Source organism: Glycine max, chromosome 7 (genome assembly GCF_000004515.6).
Source record: "Glycine max cultivar Williams 82 chromosome 7, Glycine_max_v4.0, whole genome shotgun sequence".
In the NCBI taxonomy this organism is placed as follows: Eukaryota; Viridiplantae; Streptophyta; class Magnoliopsida; order Fabales; family Fabaceae; genus Glycine; species Glycine max.
In genome coordinates this window covers 8,847,378-8,871,296 of record NC_038243.2, presented here as the reverse complement: position 1 = coordinate 8,871,296, position 23,919 = coordinate 8,847,378, and the positions used below count along the sequence as shown (strand labels likewise).

Sequence of the window (23,919 nt, the reverse complement as noted above, 5' to 3'; positions counted from 1 at the left end):
TTTCATGATGAAAATGCATCTTTTGACTTCTTGGATAATTTTAACTTTTGATTTTGACTTGTGACTGTTTGTTTATTCGCTTTTTTTCTTAATGGACTTTGTGAGGTTTGATAAACTTCTTCATTAGATGATGAAGATGCACCTTTTGACTTGTTGGATGCTTGTAGCTTTGGGCTTTGACTTATAATTAGTTCTTCATCTCACTCATTTGATGATATTTCTTGTGGTGAAGTGGACTCCTTTTTAAATAAAAATATTAATTAGTAGACAAAACTATTAATACTTTGTACAAGAAGTAAAACATGTAAATAAATTTAAATATGGTTACCTGTTTAATTTCTTTGAGAAGAGAATCATGCTAAATGATATTTTTTGGGATAAAAGTCCTTTTGATGATATAGGTTTGAAATCCTTCCTTCGAGTTGTGAGTTTGATTTCAAATTTAAAAGTGTATTTCCAAAGGGTATACAACTTTGGGGTATGTCAGTCTTATTTGCACTTTGTGTGTCAAGGAGTTCAGATGTTGTTGTGTTTAGGATTTGTTGTACATCTCGATCGAATATTGTAAATGTTGTTACACTCGTGTCATGTGAAACTTCCAATTGTATCTTGAACCTAAAAAAGATTTTAAAATTGTAATATTTATTTAATTATGTTATCAAAAATAATTCATTATATACAAATATTAAACCTTGACGTTGGATATTTAGATGACTATTTGTATTCTTTACAAGTGTATTGATTTTCCTCTTTTGTATTTCTTTTGACATCTCTCACATGCAACATAATTTCAATTAAACGTATCGTCAATCTCATTGATTGTTACATGAATTGTGAACACTCTATCCTATTATTTTATATATGTTAAAATTAAGAAAAAATCAAGTATTATTGAATATTGTGAATATGAAGGTTATCCATTTCATGGATATTATATATTGTAGATGTAACATCTCAATTTTCGTAAACTAGATTAAAAAGGATTGTTATTTATAAATAAATAGAGTTTTAAAAAAAATGATGAGATTTTGTAAATAAATAAATAAGGAGATATAATTATTAATTAAAATAATGATTTGAGAGAAAATAAAAAAGGTATTTTATTTATTTGTTTGATAGAGAATAAAACAAAGTTTGCTTTTATAAAATAATAAATAAATAAATAAAGTAAACCTAGTTATAAATAGCGTTAGGTCAGTTTCCACACTGACGGTGCCTCTTCTTTCCCTCATTCTCCTCTCAAAACCCTTTCTTTTTCTCGCAGCCCACCAAACCTGTCTCAGAAAAACGACGATTTCGGACTCATTTACCGTTGGATCGTCGTGAAATTTTAGTACCACGTTCAAAACCCAATTCCGAGCATTCTCACCGTTGGGAATTTTGATATCATGTCTGAGCTAAGATAAATACCCCTCGCATTGTAGCCTTTCCTTTCCCGCAGAAACCCAAAGCTGTCTTGGTAAAACAATGATCCCGGTTTCGTTAACCGTTGGATTGTCTTAAAATTTGGATATGTTGTCCGAAATTCAATTGCGCACACTTCCACCGTTGGGATTTTCGAGATAATATTCGTGGAGGAAGAAAAAGGAATCGCATGAAGACAGTACAAGTGGAGGTTTCAATCTCTTCTCCGTCTCTCTGACGTTTGGGAACTCTATCGGAGCAGTCGGAGGAATAACTGAAGGAATCTCAGGGAACCGCTAGAGATGTTACTATCGTTGGCTGAAGACACGTGAGTCCACTCAGAGGTAAGAGATGAGTTTATCGTAATTCGGGATTAGAATGAACATGTGTAGGGATCCTTAGAGAACTAAATTTGGGTTTATTTTGGGATGTTTATTGAATTATAATTTTCTCTTTATGATTATAAATATAATATTATTGTGTTCTATGTACCAATTGATGTCCTGATGAGAATTGATTGATAAACTTGAGTGCTCTTGATGTCTTTGTGTTTATCCCATGAATTTGATTAATTGATATTGATATAATTGTGAGAAACTATTTCAGGGATTTTACACCCATGTTGTGATGAAATCTTTTGTATAAATTGTTATGTTGAGGTTATGAAATGATGATTCAAACTGTGAGTATGTGATAAATTGAACATGTGACGGATGATGAAATACATGTGTATTGAGATGAGGTGTGTGTATTGAGTTGTGAACTATGAACTGTGCAATCACACAATTGTAAGACCCTTTAAGAGCGACGAGTATTGTGATGGGATGCACTGTGGGAACCCGACGAGTTAAAATGATTTTGAAAACAATTGAGTAGATGTGTGTATTGCATAGTTCATAGGTAAAGTGTACATGATTCATGAGGTGTGATAACATGTTAAATTGAGATTATACCATTGTGATTGGGATTAAGTGTATGTGATAAATTGAGTATGTATATGATTGAGATATATATGTGCATTGAGTTGTGAACTATGAATTGTACAATCACACGATCATAAGTCCCTTCAAGGGCGACGAGTTAATGTTAAGTCCCTTTTAGGGCGACGAGTTGATGTTAAGTCCCTTTTAGGGCGACGAGTTGATGCTAAGTCCCTTTTTGGGCGACGAGTTAATGATAAGAACCTTAAAAGGCGACGAGTTAAAATTATTTTGAGAACAATTGAGGAGTCGTGTGTTTTGTACAATTCATAGATAGAGTCTGTGTGCTAAAATAATTTTAGGAGTTGGACCTGAATCAGGAGGGAGAGGCCCTGAAGGACTCTTCGGAGTGTAGGCCTTGGGGGTCACCGGGTTTGAGTGCTCCTTTAAGCCTATGTTGATCCCATATGGTTGGAGCATTCTCGCAAAACATCGTGACCCTGACTGGTCTCCCTGTGATCTTACTTAGTGAGAGTGACCTGACAAACCCATTGTGTGGTGTGTCTTGTTATGTACTCCTAAGCGCCCCAGGGTGGTTTTTCACTGACATGGTACCACATTGCATATAGGCTTGAGTCTTAGCATAACTGTCGCATACGCTTGCTAATTGTTTATTATGAAATTGATGTGTTATTATGTCTTGATCAGAGTGTGTGATTCCTGTGTATAATGATTGATGATTGAAAGGTGTGATTGATGGATGAAAAGTGTGATTGATGAATGACAAAGTGATGAAATAATGTGAGATATGCTAAGTAAATTGTATTTGGCTACTATATGTTGTGTTGTTTCTCTCTAGTAGTTAGCAATGTAATAACTCACTCCCGGTTTGCTGTTTGTGTTTGGATCCTGTGATGATCTTGAACTTTGTGTTCGGGGGAGCAGATGAATAGGTGGATGACTATGAAGAACCTCATGCTAGAGGACACGGGAACACCACGCTCTGATAGGATGTGACATTAGGATATATGTTATATATTAATTGTATGAGACTTATATGACTTTCTTGAGTCGAGATGACTTTATTATTTATTTGGACAAGTTTGAATATGATGTAGAAGAAAGTGAATGTGAGCCTTTTACCCATTTGAAAAGCTTGTATTTAAAAATGTTTTAAAAATACTTTTAATTAATATTTGAATTTTTATTCCTTTATTAATATATATGTGAGGGGTAGAGGGTGTCACAGTAGAGATCTTCTATTTTTTGACATTCTCTTGCCAAGATCATTGTTGGCAGAAATTGAAGAGGATAGTTCTTTTATTTGATGTTGCTCCATTTTTTTATGCAAAGTAGTTATTTAGAATAAAATTTATAATTTTTTAACTATATCAATCAAAGAATTAGAATAAACTAATAATTTTGTTTGTTGAATGTTATAAAATGTGTATAATAAGATAAAATAAAAGAATGAAGTTATTTTACCCTATCTTGAACTTTGCAAAATCACGATTGTCTAGGTTGATATAAATCTTTGTACTTGAAGTTAAGTTGATTGAATACTCATATGAAAAACAATTATTAAAATATAATTGTTAGTAAATAAAATATAAATAAGTTGAATTGACAACAATACTTAAGATAGTAAAGAAACATCTCAGATAAATAAATAAATGTCAAATTAAATAAACATGTTAATATAAAAATAAAGAGATAGGAAATTATAGATCGATTTTTATTTAAATATTATTTAAAGATTATTTAAAGATCATATGAAAAACAATTATTAAAATATAATTGTTAGTAGATCAATTTTTATAGTTAAAACTTAATATAAAAATTAAATTCAGAAAAATAGTTTCAATTTCTATAGTGAAATGACATATGACAATCGTTTAATGTAAATATTAAGTACAATTTAACCATCCATTTATATAGTTCTCCATATTTTTTTGGCTAAATTATTTATATATATAAAGAAAAGAAAAAAGTAGTAAGAAAAGAAAAGATATATTTTTTTTAGGCTATGTTTTGTCTGCAAAGTAACTTTAATAACTTTATTTATGAAAATAACCTATTAAAAAGGGAGATGTCAAAATATAATATTTTATATTACATTTTATTGTGTAAATAAATATATATTAATGAATTATACAAAATTATTATTTAAACAAAATTTATAATTAATGATAAAGTAAGGATAATATATTTACTCTTTTGCTATAGGGTTTTGTTATGTTGTGAGTAAAATTAAAGTTGTAAGTAACATTAAAGAAAGGAGAAGGAAGATAGAAGTGATAGACACAAGAAGAAGAATGTTCTCCTTCCTCCAAATCATCAATTGTGCAGGTAATAGTAAGGAGCTCAACTTTTATATATTATAAATAGATTTGTTAGAAAGTGTGATTCTGTCAAGGTGTTCTAGTTTAGTTGGGTTGTGTGACTTCTTATAAGATCTCTCACACATCTTTAATTATTATAGATAAAAAAAAGTGTGAATTCCATATTTTATTCGATTAATGAAATTTTAAGAAAAATAATTAATTGTGTGAAGAATAGGCTCTATAGGTGTCTTGTTTCCATTATTTGTGACAAACTAAATTGTGTAACACTCCAATTTTCGTAAAATAAATTTAAAAATTTTCTATTTAAAAATAAATAAAATTTTAGAAAAATGATGAGATTTTTATAATTTAATAAATAAAGAGAAATAATTTTATTAATTAAAATAATGGTTTGAAGGAAAAATAGAAATGATATTTTATTTATTCATTTGATAGTAAATAAAATATAATTCTTTTTTATAAAATAAATAAAAAATAGAGTAAATAAAAGGCCCAGAGTACCCTAACTATAAATAGAGACTAATAGGTCATTATTTATATTTACGATACGTCTCTGCATTCTCTCTTCCTCTCAAATCCGTTTTTCCTTCTTCCTTTCCCAAAATTTTCTTTTTTTGTCACATACACTCAAATCGATTTCAGTAAAACGATAATCTTGGACTCATTAACCGTTGGATCGTCGTGAAATTTGAACGGGTGGTTTGGAACTTATTTTCACACTCACCCACCATTGTTTTTGAGATAATGGCTATGGTAGAAGAAATGTCCCTTGCATTGAACTTTCTCTTTTCCCGCAGACATCCAAAACCTGTCCCAATAAAATTACGATCCCAGATTCGTCAACCGTTGGATTGTTGTGCAATTTGGGCACCACCTTCGGAACTCACTTTCACACATTCTCATCGTTGAGATTTGTGAAATAATATTTTTCAAAGAGAAATTAGCCTCGCACTTTGGCAGTAAATAGGAGGCTACAATTTCTTCTCTTTCTCTCTAACGCTTGGAAATCCTAACAGAACAAACAGAGGAAAAACTTGAGGAATCTTAGGGAATTGCTAAAGATGTTGCTATCACTTTCAGACTACACACGTGAGCCCTCTTAGAGGTAAGGGATGAGTTTATCGCAATTTGGAATAGAATGGTGTAGAAATCCTTAAGAGATCAAATTGAGATTTATTTTGAGATGTTTATTGAATTATAATTTTTCCTTTATGATTATAAATAAGATATTATTGTGTTTGACGGACCAATTGATGTCCTGATGTGAATTGGTTGATAAAATTGAATGCTCTTGGTGTTTTCGTGTTTTTAACCTAGGATTTTGATTCAATGATTTTGATATGATTGTGTGAAATTGTTTGAGGGTTTTACTCCCCATGTTGTGAGAAACATTTTTGTATAAATTATTTGTACTTTGGACAAGAATTGCTAGATTGACATGATAAATTATTATATTGAGATTATGAAATTATGATTAAAATTGTGCCTAAGTGATAAATTGAATATGTGATGAATTGTGAGATAACATGCTGCTTTGAGATCATAACATTATTTATTGGGATTGAGAATAAGTGCAAAGTTGAACATGCATTGATTTGTGAGATACACGTAAACATGTGATGATGATTATGACATTATGAGATGCTAAATTGTGGACATGAGATTTGGTTGTGAACAAGTACACGGTTAACACTTGATGTGACAATACTTGTATTATGAGCTATGAATTATATAATAACCCAATTGGTGTTTACCTTGAAAAAATTATTTATGCATAGTGTTAAAGGGAACATGTAGGATTCCTAGTTAGGAATCTAAAGTGTTAAATTGTAGCGCAATTTATTAAACGTGTTTGAAACATGAGTGTGAGGTTGTGAGTATTATATAATTCATGAGTAGTGTCTGTGTGCAAATATTATTTTAGGGGTTGGACTTGAATCAGGAAGGTAAGGTCTTAACGAATTTTTCAAAGTCTAGGCCTTGGGGGTAAAGACACTCGATTTGAGTGCTCCTTTAAGTCTATGTTGATCCCATATGGTTAGAGCATTCTCGCAAAACATAGTGATCCTGACTGGTCACCTTATGATTTTACTTAGTGAGAGTGATCAGGCATACTCATTGTGTGGTGTGTCTTGTTATGTACTCCTAAGTGACCCATGGTGATTTTTCACTAACATGGTATCACATTGCATATAGGCTTGAGTCTTAGTATAATTGTTGCATAACGCTTGCTAATTGTCTATTATAAAATTGATTAGTGTTATTACATCTTGACCCGAGTGTGTGATTCATGTGTAATGTGATTGGTGATTGAAAAATGAATTTTAAATGATAAAGTGGCGAAGTGATGTGAATTGTATTAAGTTGAGTTATGTTATAAATACTTTCATAATTTATTTTGATTACATCATTGTTTTTTTAAAAAAAAATGTGATAACTCACTCCCTATGTGTTATTTGTATTTGGATCTTGTGGTTAACTCAAACCTTGTGTTCATGAGAATAGATGACTAGGTGGATGACTTTAGAACCTCGTGTTAGAGGATGCTGAGACACAATAATCTGATAGGATGACCTAATATGTCTCTATTTATAGTTAGGGTATTCTCAGCCTATTATTTATTCTATTTTTTATTTGATAAAAATGAATTCGATTACTTCCTATCAAATGAATAAATAAAATATTATTTTTATTTTCTAAGAACATATATTTATTTTATTTACCTTAAAATCATTGTTTTAATTAATAAAATTATTTCTTTTTATTTATTTAATTACAAAAACCTCATTATTTTCTTAAAACTTTAATTATTTTTAAATAAAATACTTTTTTAATTTATTTTACGAAAATGGAGTATTACAAGAATAAAACAATAGCATGCCTATTGTTGGATACAAATGATCAACCCTGAAGCAAGTTTGTTAGGTTCCTGTTTAATGAAGAAGGATGCATATCATGTATTTTAACCAGATGGTCCAGAAGAGTGTGAAATTGGGAGAATATTAGACTCTTTAATTCAATGGACACTATACAGAGTACTATGAAGAGTCCATTATCCATGTACAACAGCTGCCGACGGGTTACGCCTTTTATTTTTAATATTGACATTTGACAACTCCCTTTATCTCTACTAAGGAATTATCCATGTTTTTACTTTAAAGAGGAGGAGGAGGATAATGTTTGAAGTGATGTACTGCAATTCTGAGATGGTTTCCAGCTTTTGGTCTTTCTTATACATTTAGAACATGGAATGCATTTACATGTATCATGTAACAGCATGTTTGTATTGCTGTTAAACCACGTTGAACGTGAATCCAAGTGACATAAGGATCCATGTTCAACGTGCCTCAAAGTGTAATCCAGCTAAAACAAACACACCCTAAATAGTCAAGTAAATTTCTAACCTACAATAGGGCTAACCTGAAATTCCTATACTGCAGAACAAAATCATCTCTGTTAAGCCAAAATCCAATTACTAGACCACAAACCAAATGAATGGTTTGATAGAACCAGGAATGTTGGTAGCATGAATAAGGACTATGTTATCTGGTTGAATCCCCATGTTCCTTTCCTTATGCCCTCAAGGGTATCTAGCACCTGTTTCATGGATGGTCTGAGTTCCTTGGGACACTGCACACACTGAAATGCTAACTCTGCCACTGCTGTTATCATTTCCATCATGTTTTTGTCAACACCAAGCCAAAAACTTTGATCCACTACAGCGGTTAATTCCTTGTTTAAAATTTTTCTCTTTGCAAACTGTGCAAGAGTAACATAATCTGTGCCTTCCATTAAACTTGGGCGGATGGATGATATGAGTTCGAACAAGACAACCCCAAAACTATAGACATCACTTTTGTCACTGACCCTTCCAGATTCATAGTAGTCAGGATCTATGTAAGCACGAGTTCCTACTGGAATAGTTGAAACATGAGTAGCATGATCTGGAAGAGACCGTGAGAATCCAAAATCTGCAACTTTGACAGTAAAATTTTCATCCAACAGAATATTACTCCCTTTTACATCACGGTGGATGATACCTGATTCATGAAGAAATACCAAGGCAGTAGCAGTTTCAATGGCAATATTCAATCTATTATGCCATGGTAGTTTACCACCAGAAGATTCATGAAGATGTTTAGTAAGAGTGCCATTGGAGATGTACTCGTAAACTAGCATGTGTTTGTTGCAATTGCGAGAAGTGCGGCCATAAAGTGAAACCAGATTTTCATGGTGCAGGAGACCTAAGATCGCAGTTTCTTTCATGAATTGCTTAATGGTCTCTTCTGTCTCACTCTCATCATGGAAACATTTTATTGCAACCTCTCGCCCATCTTGAAGTTTTCCTAATACAATGGCATGCTATCAGAACAAAAATAGATATATGCATATTACTTACAGGAAACATTGGTTAAAATATGCTAACTAATTAGCCCCTCACCATAGTACACGGTGCCGTACCCTCCCTTTCCAAGGCAAGTGTCAAACTTGTTGGTAGCTTCTTCAAGTTCAGCATGGTGGAAGATTTTCAAAGCTGACATGTATGGATTATAAGACATGAATTAGGACAATTCTGAAGCTTTTTGTGCAATTTAATTTCTAATTAAGCTAGGAACACACTTTTTTATTGGTTAAAATTTATTAAAACTACAAAATTAGGAAACAATGTGTTCCTAACATGTCTCAAACTAGAAAACCATGAGAAAGGAAAACATACAAAAGACCATTTTTTATTATACCTTTTGTTGAGTTTGTTTCATATCTTCCTTGCTTTATGCCATCGAGTGACTCTAGCACCTGTTCCATATTTGGCCTTAATTCTTGTGGACATTTCATGCATAGATGTGCAAGCTCAGCTGTAGCAGTCATCATCCGCTTGATCTTAAGGTTTGATTCAAAGCCGAGTCTTGGATCCAACAGCTCCACCAAAGTTTGGTTTTCAATTTTTCTGCTTAAAATGGTAGCAAGACTATCCTCTTCATTCATAACCCAATTCTTTGCCAGCTTTGATGAGAAGAGCTCACACAACACCACTCCAAAGCTATAAACATCATTTTTTACGCTAAGCCGGCCTTTTGTCAAATACTCTGGGTCTATATAACTACATGTCCCAATTATATCACCAGTAACATGGGTAGCATAGACAGGAACTCCATCTGGAAGTTTCCGGGATAGATGAAGGTTAGCAAGCTTAGCACAAAAGTTCACATCTAGGAGAATATTACTGGACTTCACATTGCGGTGGATGATGCCATAATAGTGAAGATAGTCCAATGAATTTGCAATATCAATGGCTATATCCAATCGAGTCAGCCAAGGTAGTGTGCTGTTTTTGGTTATTTCACTTTGAAGATGAGAAGCAAGATTGCCATTGGATAGGTATTCATGCACTAGTAGTGACTCCTTGTGATGAGAAGCACACCCGTAAATTGACACAATATTTTTGTGAGGCAAGTAGTTTAGGATAGCAGTTTCATTGATAAACTGTTGCAACATGTGGTGCTTGTCTTCATTAAAGCACTGGATCGTTATCTCACGCCCATCCTCAAGTTTTCCTTAAACAAGGTAAATAACCAGAAGAAAATATTTGCATGAACAAAACTTGCAGATGTTTAGGTGCTTTTGCTCTTAGCTCTTCAATAAGAAGTTCATCTCGGTATTCAATGCTGATTTTAAATACTGACCTTCATTGTGTGTGTTAGCATGGTAAAACACGAATTTTAATAAGAGCACCAAAAGCACCTAAATAACTAAACCTAAGCTTTCTGCCATTTCTATTGGGCAAAATGCGTATGCAGTTCCTTAGGTCCTTTTGGTGTTGTTATCTAATCAAAATTGGAATTTCACATTTATAACCTATACTGATCTTTAATGCAAACTTTTATTACGTCAATTACCAAGGTGAACTCCAAATTTGTTTTGAGAACCGCTCAAAAAGTACTTAAGCTACTTTATCTAAGTTTTTTCCTTCTCTATTTACATTGTTCGTATAAAAGGATGCAGCTTAGTCTCTTACCATAATATTCAGTGGCAAATCCTCTCTTTCCAAGACAATGAGATTGGTTAAAATTATTTGTGACTTTTGCAAGTTTCTTGTAGGGCAAGATTCGCCACTTACTCTGCTTTGAAAACGTGTCAGAAGAAGAGCTAGTGAAGCAGCACTCAAAGAGACCAAGTCCCATTCTCATGAGGAAATTACTAATTTGCAGGACCATTGAGATGCTGAGTAAAAGTGAAAAATCCAACTGATCAGAATTGCAAATTTCTAAGTATTTTACATTCTACAAAGTCTAATTCATTTTCATATATACAACTGAAATGTAAATTGATAAAGGATTAAAACAAATAAATACTATACTTACATGGAAAGAAAACATATTCAAGTCAATGGCTGTAGGGTCCATGTCTAGACTAGGTGTGAAGGAACAACTCTTGGTAGCTAAGACAAAATAATAACAGATCATACTTTAAAAAAATACTGTATGTTGAGTGACTAACAACATAATTAATCTGCCAAAATAACACGAGCAGAAGATTCTAATAAACTCATTGGTCAAGAACAGGTTTATTAAATGAAGTAAAACATGCATTATTTAAACTGCTTATCTTCATCAAAGTGCTGGATTGCAATTTCACACCTATGGTCAAATTTACCAAGAGTATTTTTTACACACACACACCCTCCGAAGAAAATAATTTACTTATATATCATTTGTTTTGAAAAATAGCCAGCTGGGTAAGCTAAGCCCCTTACCATTTTTATACTGCGGCCAAGGAGACAATAAATTATGTAATCAGAAAACAATTACTACAGGAAAAATATTAAGTCCTAGTCATGTTTAAAACAAATACAACTAGAATAGGAAAAAGTTACCAAATAAAAAATGTTAAATGCAACGGATGTTAAAGGAGTACCAAAAATTAGTCCTTGTAAAGGAACTTGTTTTAGGACTCCTGCAGTATATACCCTTCCCTAAAAAATAGCAATATCTGCCTTTGTATGGTTACCATTTTTTCCTAATTAAAATTAAAATATTTTGACATAAAAATTATAAAGCTACTGAAAAAGGAGAGTAAACTGATATTCACACCTTGTAAACATTAATAAACCAAGAAAAAAAGATAAATATGATTTTCCTATACAGTATACATAGTATTATCATGTTTAAGTAGTTTTTATGTATATCCTTGTGTTTACTTTTTTTAAATTTATTTTTGGTTGAATTAGATGAAAATATCATTTGTAATATAGAATTCATCACAATTATTGAGTCAGCAATTAAGACGAGGATTCTTAATTCTTACCTAGTGCAGAACAAACAATCCCAAGAAAGACAAAGGTCCCCCCAACAATTTTTGGATGAATGGCCTCTTTCAAGGAATGCTCTGCCACTGAGATGAAGTTATGCAGTCAGCACCACGACATGCAAAGTAAGCAACATGCAAAGGTTACAACACGTGGCTCTGTGCTGAGCATGTGAGCCTAAACAACAGTACTAAAAAGGAAAGAAAGAAGAAGTGTAACAAGATGATGAGGAAAAGGAAGGAAGGAAGGAAGAAGTGAACAGCAGAACACAAGTCTTCGGAGAAAATATGGAAAAGTCTGAACTCTGAAATGTCAATTTTTCTATGAAAATGATATTTTGAGTATATTACACTGCAGCCTGCGAATGGATACTTAAATATTATGTAGTTTTTTCTTTTAAAAAAATATTTTTTACTCTGCTGTAATATTATTTATATATATATATATATATATATATATATATATAATATTTCTTTTTCAATTTAGTACATAAATTTATTATTATTATTTTAGTACATGATATTTCCAAAATTTTACTTTTCATACTTACATTTAATCTTGATTTATTAAATAATGACGTAACAAACGTAACAGGCTAATAGAGTGTAGGAATAAAATGATGATATAACAAGCTTAAAAAAATATTTATTAAATAATAAATTAAAAAAATGATATATTATAAATATGAAAAATATATTTACATTTTTTATTCATTAAATCACTCAAATATGCAGTGCATACAATATTTACTTTAAATATAATTCATTCAAAAATTTCTTTGAACTAGTACACGGGATATATAAAAGTTTATATTTTAATTTGGTGCTAAAAATTGATTTATATCTTTAACTACCATGATTGAGTGAAGCCTCAAATTGACAGAAGCCATTTTTTGTTTAAAAAAAACGTGCATGTTGCTGGTATTGAATTATTGACTCCAGGCTAATTAATAGCATGAACCATTATTATGTGAACATCACTGTCAACATTTTAGCCTTTCTTCCTTAGTAAGGTTAAAATGGACAATTCATCCGAATTTCATATTCAAAAGTATTAAACATCACAAAATTTTATGGATTTAAGTTATATTTAATAAGTTTTACTCAAGGTTATTTCCTGCAATTTTTAATAAATTTTATCGAAAATTAAATAGAATATGTTAAAAATAATATATTAGAGAGTATGTTACTAATATTTTTCTTTATTTGATTACAAATGTTTGATGTGAAAAAATATTATATATGTTTTCATTCTTAATTATAAAAATGTCACACTTAATTTTTATTTTATTTTTTAATTTTAAAAGTTTATACCAAAGAAGTAAAAACAACTTTTTATTGTTTTACTTTTTATATTTTATTTCATCAATTCCTATATAAACTAAAAATATAAAAAAAATATATATTTTCTCAAACCTAAGGCAAATTCACAATACAAAAATGAAAGCGTGCTTGTGTTTTTGTATAATTTTACAATAAAGTGAAAATATATACGTTTCCGATTTTGCATTTGTCACAACAAAAACAGGCATGTTTATGAAGAAATACAAAAAATATAGGGAATGAACTTTACAAAATAAGAATGAATATAACAATCGTTCCACTGGATTATACAGTTGGGTAAGCGAATAAGCTGGCCCATTTAAGCTCACACCCATTAAACCAACAACTCACATAACTTGTCTTGCAAAGCTTGCCATTTAAATGAAGAGTGTTGCTAGGTGCACCCAGTATTTTTTCTGGTGCACCCAGCAAAAATATAAAATGCCAAAATTGCCCCTATCAGCTTTCTTCCTTAAAATGCCAATTTTTTTTCCGGAACAACTTCTTACTCCATTTTCAAAGAGCTTTCTTCTCGTTTTCCACTTTTTCCTGCGGCATTGTCTCTGGTTCGTGGGGGTAGCAAGGTTGAGTGCAGCGGTGAAGGTGAAGTTTCCGGCGTGAAGCTTTGCGGTGGTCGGTGGTCGGTGGCGGCAAACAAGGTACGCAGATGGCGTTTGTGCGTCGCGGACGTACGGATGGCTTCCGGATCAAGTTGATCCGTAAGCTTTTTACGGATCAACTTGATCCGTAAGTTGTTACGGATTAACTTAATCCGTAACTTCCGGATCAAGTTGATCAGTAACATTCTTCTGGATCAAGTTGATATGTAAGTTCCGGATCAACTTGATCCGTAAGTGTATTATTTTTGGTATTTGTTGTTTTTGCATTTTTGCATCTGTTTTTCCATTAATTTTCCTTTTTATTTTAAATTACTAATTTTTTTTATGGTCATTTTTTGTTTGATTTCGTTAGATGAATGAAGATGAGTGGATGTATGAAATAATGTCTGAACGAGCGGATATGGATTATGAAAATGCAGAATCATGTGGTGCGAATGAACCACATGTTGATTGTTCGGAAGCATTCAAGACTTCTAAGGTTATAATGTTAATGCTTGTCACATATTTAATAAAATGAATATTGGTAGAAAACTTAAATTATGTGGTTTTTATAGGTGTTTGAGTGCCGAGAGGATGTTTTGTAGGTGTTTGAGTGCCGAGAAAACTTAATAAAATAAATATTGGTAGAAAACTTAAATGAATATCGGAAGCGTGTTCACTATGCTGGCAAGAATCCCTCAAGTTGTGGTTGCGTGGTGAGAACCACGCTTGGTCTTCCTTGTGCTTGTGAGCTATCCAAATATGTTGGTGGTTGCATCCCACTTGATTCAATTCATATGTTCTGGAGGAGACTCAGTTTTTCAGACCAAGGGTTATCTGAGCCCGAGGTGGGCATCAAGGACGTAATGGAAACAATATACCAAAAATTCGAAGAACTTGATGTTTGTGGCAAGTTTACTCTAAGAAGTAAACTTTGGGAAATTGCACACCTTGATCAGAATTCGATGTGTCCTCCTCCAGCAAAGGTTAACACAAAGGGGGCACCGAAGAAAACTACGAGTAGGAACCCAAGGTCAACAAAGCACGATCCATCTTACTGGGAGTATGTAGATGCCTTTGAATCACAACAAAATAGCAATTCGTCCGTGAGACGTACTGCATCATCCTCTGAGCAACCGATTCGAAGAACGACGATGCCCATGTTGGACCAGTTTCAGCCATTTATGCACGACTTCATTGATAAGATTGTTGATGTCAAAGGTGATGGTAACTGTGGATATCGGTCGGTTGCCGATTTATTAGGTATGGGTCGACTCTTGGTCGGTGGTCCACAACCATCTGCTTAAAGAACTTGCCAATTTCTCAGAAGACTATGTCAAGCTCTTTGGTGGCACGAAGAGATTTGAGGAATTAAGGATGTCACTACTTATTGATGGGTTAACCAAGGTATGTAATTTATGAATTTGATTTTTAAAACTTTAGTTTGAAATTAAGTTTGACGTGTATATTTGTTTTATTCAGGTGACAACGGATAAGTGGATGGATATAACGGACATGGGACATGTCATTGCATCAAGGTATAATGTAATCGTTGTATTCTTGTCTAAACAACAAAGCATGACATTCTTTCCCCTTAGAAGTCAACCGCTGACAAATTCTTCATTGCATTGTATAATTTATATCGGTCATGTGTATGATAATCATTTTGTTGAGATACATTGTAGATATGAAGTGTTTTTTTTTTATGATTATGCAATGACTTTTGTAGGATTGAGTTAACATTTTTTTCGCATACACAACAGGTTTATTTAAAAGAACGTTGTCCCTTACCGCCTGTATCATTGTTATGGTCTAGCAATTGTCATCCGCAGGCGAAGTCATGACCAAATCCATATATTAGCATAATGCAGCATTACAAGAGCTTCATGATGTTCAAGAGAGACTATGTTGACTTAAATGATGATTGAACATGTAATTTATAAATGCCTGATCGTTTTGAACATGTAATTTATTTGTTACGTCCACAACAAAATTATTACTTAATTCTAAAAAAGCATGTATGATATATCGTTGTTTGACTTGACTACACATTGTGGAAAATCGTGTTTGATAAATTGTTGTCTGCATTAATATAAAGCGCGTGAAAGGACCCTGCACAGCATGACTACACATGCAGATCTGATGCAACCTAAAGCATGTCATGTCATTCGTGTAGTTGGCAACACATACAGAAAGCATGTGCACGCGTATTTTCAATCTTTAAAAAATGCAGCACTAATATTAAAACTCATCTATATATATGGCACAATCTAACCTTGTAAGAAAGCACAAGTTTCAGTATCAACCCAAGTCTTACAAAAAAACTATGGCATTCTTGGGAGAGACAAGCAGTCAGACAGTTGTGAACTCCACATTAGGTTTTATTTTTCCAAATGGATCCATTGTTCACAACGACAGTGGTGTTTCCTTCCAAGCTTCCACTCCAGTTTCCATTCGAGTACCTAACTGGTGTGATTTTAAAACGTTAAAAACCAAAATACACAATAACCTTAAGCTAACCAACAAGCAATTTTTGGATGAAATTTACTACCGGCAGCCTTTCACGTATGCAGGTAATCAATTTCAGTTTCAATGTATGCAACTGAAAGATGATGCTGATGTTAACACAATGTTAATGTGTAATCATGAATTTTCGTTTGTTAGTCCGATTGAGTTATTATGTAGCATTGCTAGAACCCTAGATGGTATTTTAAACTTACTTGAAACTACTATGACCCCTACTCATGATGCCCTGCTATATTACAATGGGAGGTGGAACATGTCACGCCAAAATGAGTTTGTAGGTTACTCGTTCACAGGAAAAAATCCCAAAAACTTTGACATTCCCACCGGATTTATCATGGATGAACTGAAGGATTTGATCAAACAAGTTGCGCCTCGTGGGATTCCCCCTTATGATGTTGATGAAACACAAATGGTAACGCGATTGTTTTTTAGAAACCAAGTCACCATGAGTATTCAGAAAAAGTTATAAAATTTGAAATAATTGAACTCAAAACCAACGAGGACGTGATGAAGGTGCTCATTGAGTCTAACTACTGGAAAAAGATTGGGCCAATAGAAATTTTAGCTGTTTTCAGTAAACCTTTACCGCAAATGGAAGACGAGTTGTCCTTGTCGCAAAATTAGCATGAGTTAGTTAGTTGTAGTATTTTATGGAAATTTAATTTCGTTTGACTATGTTGAAGTTAATGTACTGTTTGAATTCATGTATTGCATAATCGTTTTCAATTACAAGAATCTCAACTAAAAAAATAGATTTCTATATATAACAAACTAATTAATAAATTGTTTTTCTTCTTACGGATCAAGGTGATCCGTACGTTGATCCGGAAGTCTCTTACGGATCAAGGTGATCTGTAAGAAGAAAAACAAGTAGGGACAATTTTGCCATTTAAGAGCTTTGTTGGGTGCACCAGCAATAATGCTGGGTGCACCTAGCAATACTCTTAAATGAACTCTATTTAGCAAGCCCACAACCACATGTTTAGCTCTCCCATGCTAAAATTGGGCAGCCCACGTCTGAAAAAAAAAAAAAGAAATCAAATTTAAAAATTTGAAATTTAATTCAATTTTCAAACTCTTTCAAAAACAATTGTCCAAAAAATCAAATTAAAAAATTGACTAAAAATAAAATTAGCAACCCTTTTAAAAATTCTGTTATGATTTTTTAGTCCAATTAATCACTTGGATGTTTGAAAATTATTTTGTATGGGTTTTGGTTTGGTGTTGATTATTTTGAAATATATCTAATTTCAAATAGAATGACCATGATTTTTTATTTTGTTAGTCTAGTTTCTATTTTTATTTTACTTTTACTAAATCACAAAAAAAATAATTAAGTTAAAAAAACTTCATGGAGTCCACAATTAGACCTGACCAAAAAAATCCAATATTAAAATCTAACCCAACAATTGATTTGGCCCAACCCATTTTAATTATTTTTAATGGATAAGATCTTTTATCACATCCATAATTTGTACACATTTATAAATCAAGAACTCACTTTCTTTTCATACAGTTTTTAAGTGAAAAATCCAAAGTCTATTGTTCAAACATCTTCTACACTCTAGTATCGCTTTCCAGCAACCTTCTTCAAAATCACGTTCAAATTTGTTTCTTCAAACCACTGCTTCATCTCCACCAACAAATCACTAGAAGACATGTCTCTTTTCTTTGCCCACGCTCTGCGTAGTTCTCTCAATGACCATTCATCTCAATTGATAAAATCATCATTCCTTCTATCTTCTATCATTCATGTGTTTTGTAATTTTTTGGAATAAGTTTTTTTCATCAGTCCTTTTTTCTATATGTCATTACTGGAAAAATGAGAATTCTATGACAGTTTTTCAAAGCATTCAAAGATGGTTTTGAACCGTTTTTAAATTTAATGTCGTGAAAAGTGAAAACTTTCCATGATGATTCTTAAAAAACCATCTTAACAAAATTATCATTCTAAGAAGATTTATAGGAAAATAATCGTCTTAAAATGATAACATTCTAAAATGATTTTTAATTGAGAAAAAATCATCTAAGAATGATTTTATTAAAAAAAAATAAAAAATTTTAAGACGATTTTCCTTCAAATGTTTACAATCTAAGATAATTTTTCAAAAAACTATCTTAAAATATATTTTTTCTAATTTTTTTTAAGAAATAAGAATTCTAAGACGATTTTTGGAAAAACCAAAAAACATCTTAGAATATAAATATTTTAAGATGATTTTCAAACAACCGTCTTAGAATGTCTTTTTAAAAAAATAAAATAAAAATCCAGTGCAATATTTTTTTCATATAAAACCTTGTTATAATTTCACTAAAAAGAAATAAATTGCTATAATTGACTATAGAATTTACAAATCATATTTAATAAAAATTGTCTCTTTTTCCACCATGATCATATCTTGTTACTCAATAGAGTCAATTTTAAATTCATAATTGATTTGGTGAAAAAAAATCTTAAAACTTAAAAGAAAGTCACATTTTTTTCTAATTATATCATTCAATAATATTAAACAATTTAAATGAAATTTTAAATTAAATTATTTATGAAGATTAGTTTAATTTCTCATGATACGCTAATTTTAATTATTTTACTTTACTAGGACTTCTTAATGTAAAATATAGATAATATTTTTAGAAAAATAAAACATTAACATTGACTAAATATATATACATATAAGCTTAATTTAACAACTTACGTTGCATGTAAATATAAAAATAATTATCAAAATATAAATCTTACTTAAACAAAAAGAAAAAAAGATATACAGAAGAGTAAGAATCTAGTAAATTGAAATGCACCCAAAGCAAGAGATAAAGGGCAGAGAATGTCAGGTTTCATTCCAATTAAAAATTATAAGATGAAAGTGACAGCCAAGGTTTATAAGATAAAAGTGGCAGAGAATGCCCGTTAAAAAAATAATATATTAGATGATATTGCCTTAGTGCACTTGACCAATGACCATACATGTCATACAGGATTAAATATAGAACAAAGAAACAAAGACAATCTATCCAACCTGTTACATCTTTGGAATGCTCGTTTAATTGTTTGATGACTGAAGGATTCTTAGATACACTGCACACAGTCAAGGTTCCATCTGATGCCCCATAAGCAAGTAGATCAGAACTCATGTGCCCAAAATTCAACACCGCACTGCACATAAAGATTTTCAGGATTGTTCCACCAGGAAAACCAAGTAAAAACAGGGACTAGTACTAGGGTAATGGAAAGACAAATCTGGATTGGACTCTACCAGAGGCTTCGCACTGATCAAAGATGCAATGCATTCCAACAAAAGAATAGGCAGCCTCAACCCCACGATGTCTAGGACGATCAGAATCACTTACACTTGAGCCGAAACTTGTTCTATGATTATATATTGGATTTGCATTTTGCAGATCCTACAATGTAAATGAACACACAATTTTGACAAATGACATAAAAAAAGGCAATGATAAGTTTGAGAATTTAACTGTCCAGGTGGACAAATCATCTAGAAATTTTTGACAATTATCTGATAAATTGTCTTCTTTATAGTCATACGAAATATATTTTATAAAACAGCACGAGATAGACTAATCGTTGCTTTAATTACTCCCAAGAAAATGCTAATATCACTACAAATCTATCTAACTTTGTTATCTATCTCTTAAAACAAAAAATATAGCAACAAATTCCGAGTCTCAATGTTGTAAAAAAAAATAATGCAGTCTTGTCTTGTCAAATAAGATTTGAACTTTGAAGTTTAATTTCTCAAATGATAAAATTGAAAAAAATACACACAAGACATTTATTTATAACATAAGTGTCACACAAAATTAGAGAAAATTTGAATTTCACTTGAATTTGAATTTGTGGAGTCAAAATTTCACTAATTATGATTAGTAAATTTCAGTTATGGTTCAACCTACAAATCCAATATCGAGTAAAAGATTCTCTACTAAGTGTGTTTAGATGTCATGAGGCATGTAAAGCATGAAGGACATGCACAAAATGTGACTATATGATATGACAATGAGGTTTAGTAAGCAAATGTTTACCTCCCCTTAGGCTGGTTCGAAATTTAATTGAATTGTGCTTCTCCCAATTCAATTAAATTTCTCTCCCAACACATACATCAAATAATGCACTCAACCTAGAAATCAAGAGTAGTGTTTATGTTGCTTGAGGCTTGGATAATTACAATTTGTGTTTGCTTATGCTCAAATGTCTTGAATAACGCAATTCAAGAGAGCTCAAGACTTATTTTGATTCACAAATTCAGTCACAACTTAGCACTACAACTCAATTTCTTCATAGGCATCATATAGGAAACTTAGAAAACAAAACAAAGTTCAACAACAAGACTACTTCTAGGAATTGATTTAGAACATGTAATGAACTAAATAACATGCATGAATTAGACTCAAAATTCAAAAGATAGACTAAGAATGACAAGAATACATGAGCAAATATATCTAGAATTCAATCAACAAAATCAAAATTCAACACAAACTTAGAACATAATGTGACAATTATTATGACTAACATGACTTTAGGACAACATGAATTAAGTGATTTACACTTAGATATTTGTGTTTTTTTTTCTAATCAATATTTTGGAAGAAAATTTAGATCTAGAGGTTCAACACAAGAAGATTATGATTGAAAAATGATAGAATCTAAAATCAACACAAAAACATGATTCAAGAGTAGATCTATAAAATTTAAACCATAGAAATGCAAGAACAAGTGTAGATCTAAGATTTAATCGGTTTATTTTTTTGAATATACTCTAAACAGCACCAAACCATAAGACAATAGAGGATATACATGGAGAATAAGATGAAGAACAAAAAATTAAAGTGAATTGACCAAACAAAAAGATAGAGGAAGCAAAAGAACATCACCTAGATGAAGATGCTCTTGATATCACATGATATAGCTTCATGTGGAGCTTGTAGGTCTTGGATCTTCTTCATCAATGGAGTCATTTGCTTCTTGAAGATCAATGACAGCGGAATGGAGAAGAAGAAAGATGATTGGAGACACCACTTCAAGGAAAAGATGAGTTAAGAACAAGCTCACCACCATAGGAAGTCATCGATAAGATCTTGAAGGTAGAAGAAGATGAATGGAAGGAGAATGAGAGAAGGAACATGAAATTTTGTGCCTTAAATGAGGTCTGAAATTTGAAGTGTAATTCTCAAATGATCAAAGTTAAAAAAATTCACACAAATGACCTCTATTTATAGCCTAAGTGTCACACAAAATTGGAGAAAAATTTGATTTTCTATTCAAATTTCACTTGAATTTGAAATTGAATTTGTGGAGCCAAATTTTGGAGCCAAAATTTCACTAATTATGATTAGTGAATTTTAGCTATGGTTGAGCCCACTAATCCAAGATCAAGCCCAAGATTCTCCATTAAGTGTGCTTAGATGTCATGAGGCATGTAAAGCATGAAGGACATGCACAAAGTGTGACTATATGATGTGACAATGGGGTGTAGCAAGCAAATGCTCAACCCCCCCTCTAAAATTTAATTGGATTGGGCTTCTGCCAATTCAATTAAATTTATTTCCCAACACACATATCAAATATTCACTTAATGCATGTGAAATTATAAAACTACTCATAATACAAAAACTAGTCTAGATGCCCTAAAGTACAAGGGCTGAAAAATCTTACATTTCTAGGGCACCCTACCTACATTATGGAGCCCTAAATACAAGGCCCAAAAATAATGAAACATTAATCTAATATGTACAAAGATAAGTGGACTCATACTTAGCCCATAGACCCGAAATCTACCTTAAGGCTCATGAGAACCCTAGGACATTCTCTTGCATCTCTGCCCAAATCTTCTTGGAGTTTTCTATACAATGCCCTTGGAGGGTAGGATTGCATCAAAGAAAGAGCATAGAGACATATCATAAATGTAAAAACTGACCTAATATGTCTTTATTTATAGCTACGAAACTCTCATCTTATTATTTATTCTAGTTTTCTTTATTTTATTATTTTATTAAAAGGAACTCAATTTTACCCCCTATCAAATGAATAAATAAAACATATTTTTTATTTTCTAAGAACATACATTTATTTTATTTATCTTAAAATCATTATTTTAATTGATAAAACCATTTTTCTTATTTATTTAATTACAAAAACCTAATTATTTTCCTAAAACTCTATTTATTTTTAAATAAAATCATTTTTAATTTATTTTACAAAAAATGGGGTGTTACAACATTGTTGAAGAGTTTGTCTTACTACTAATGCTTGGACATCACCTCAAAATGTAAGCTACATGTGTTTGACAGCTCACTTCATAGATAATGATTGGAAGTTGCACCAAAAGATTTTGAATTTTTGCCAGGAAAGAAGCTATATGGGAGAGGCCATGACAAAATTTGTTGAGTCATGCTTGAATGAATTGGGGTTGAATCATGTTCTGAGCTTCACAGTTGATAATGCTGCATCAAATAACACATGAATTCAACTATTAAAGAAAATGCTATTGTGTTGGAATAACTTAGTTTTGAAAGGAGAGCATATTCATATGCGTTGTTGTGCATATATCTTGAATGCGCTGAACGACAAAACATTGAATATATGGGTCACATCGGCTTAGATGTTAAAACAGGTGGAATTCCACCTATTTGATGTTAAATGCTGCTTTGAAGCATAGGAAGGCATTCTAGGAGTTTGAGTTTCATGATAGAAAAATATGCTAATGAGTTAGGAAAAGGGACAAGTCTGGCTTCCTATGAAGATTTGGAATATGTCAAGGCTATTCTACCCTTCTTAGGTACCTTTTACGTTACTAGTAACATGTACATGTTAGAAGTGGTAGGTATTTGGCATGAGATTAACGATTTGCTTAACTGTAGCATTAAAGATAGTGCTACACATAAGATGACTAAAAATATGAAAGAAAAATATAAAAAATATTGGGGTGGTCCTAATAAGTTGAACATGTTGCTAATTGCTGATCCAAGGTCTAAAGTAAAATATATGAATTAGGCAATTGATAAACTTTTTGATGTGGACAAGGCAAATGGGTCTAAGTCAAGGCTAAAGTCTTCTTTAAAATCATTGTTTAATGAATATAATGGTCACAAAGGGGGGACTCAAGATAACACACAACTAGAACATGTAAATGTACCTAGTTACAAGAAAGATCTATATGGTTGGAATTTATTTTTGCAAACATCAGGGTTAACCTTATCAAAAAAATCTAAGCTTCAAAGTATTTAGATGAAAGGATTGGTACAAGTGCAAATTTGAATACTCTTGATTGGTGGAAAGTTAATTCAGGCCGATTTCCAATACTTTCAAACATAGCATGAGAGCTATTAATTATGCCTGTTTTTACAGTAGCATCTAAGTTTGCATTTAGCAAAGGTGGAAGGGTGCTTGATCTATTTCATGGTTCTCTATCACATGAAAAAGGTGGAGTCCCTTATCTATACACAAGATTGTCTCAAAGACACACCTCCAACACCATTGTT

The 23,919-nt window shown here is 31.9% G+C and overlaps 1 protein-coding gene across 4 annotated transcripts; it reads right to left on the bottom strand.

Moving 5' to 3' along the window:
• Window positions 1-7,860: 7,860 nt before the first annotated feature.
• On the bottom strand, window positions 7,861-12,301 carry LOC100801413 (probable serine/threonine-protein kinase PBL3). 4 transcript variants are annotated; one of them, XM_003529985.4, is made up of 6 exons: window positions 11,975-12,301; window positions 11,032-11,108; window positions 10,686-10,891; window positions 9,409-10,224; window positions 9,111-9,203; window positions 7,861-9,015 (listed from the first exon to the last, which is right to left on the bottom strand). In XM_003529985.4, the coding sequence occupies exons 3-6, from the start codon at window positions 10,882-10,884 to the stop codon at window positions 8,207-8,209; spliced, it is 1,917 nt and encodes a 638-aa protein (XP_003530033.1). In that variant the 5' UTR covers window positions 10,885-10,891; window positions 11,032-11,108; window positions 11,975-12,301; the 3' UTR covers window positions 7,861-8,206. The 4 variants fall into 4 exon arrangements, with proteins under 4 accessions (XP_003530033.1, XP_006583431.1, XP_040872893.1 ...); XM_006583368.3 differs by having other exon boundaries at window positions 10,788-10,891; XM_041016959.1 differs by lacking the exon at window positions 11,032-11,108.
• Between the last annotated feature and the right edge of the window lie 11,618 nt (window positions 12,302-23,919).

What these genes read in the sequence shown, in the direction of transcription:
- LOC100801413 (XM_003529985.4), bottom strand. Translation starts at nt 10,884, where the DNA reads ATGGTCCTGCAAATTAGTAATTTCCTCATGAGAATGGGACTTGGTCTC. An exon ending in TGAAACAAACTCAACAAAAG is followed by an intron (nt 9,204 to 9,408) that starts GTATAATAAAAA and finishes CATACATGTCAG; the next exon opens with CTTTGAAAATCTTCCACCAT. An exon ending in GTACGGCACCGTGTACTATG is followed by an intron (nt 9,016 to 9,110) that starts GTGAGGGGCTAA and finishes CCATTGTATTAG; the next exon opens with GAAAACTTCAAGATGGGCGA.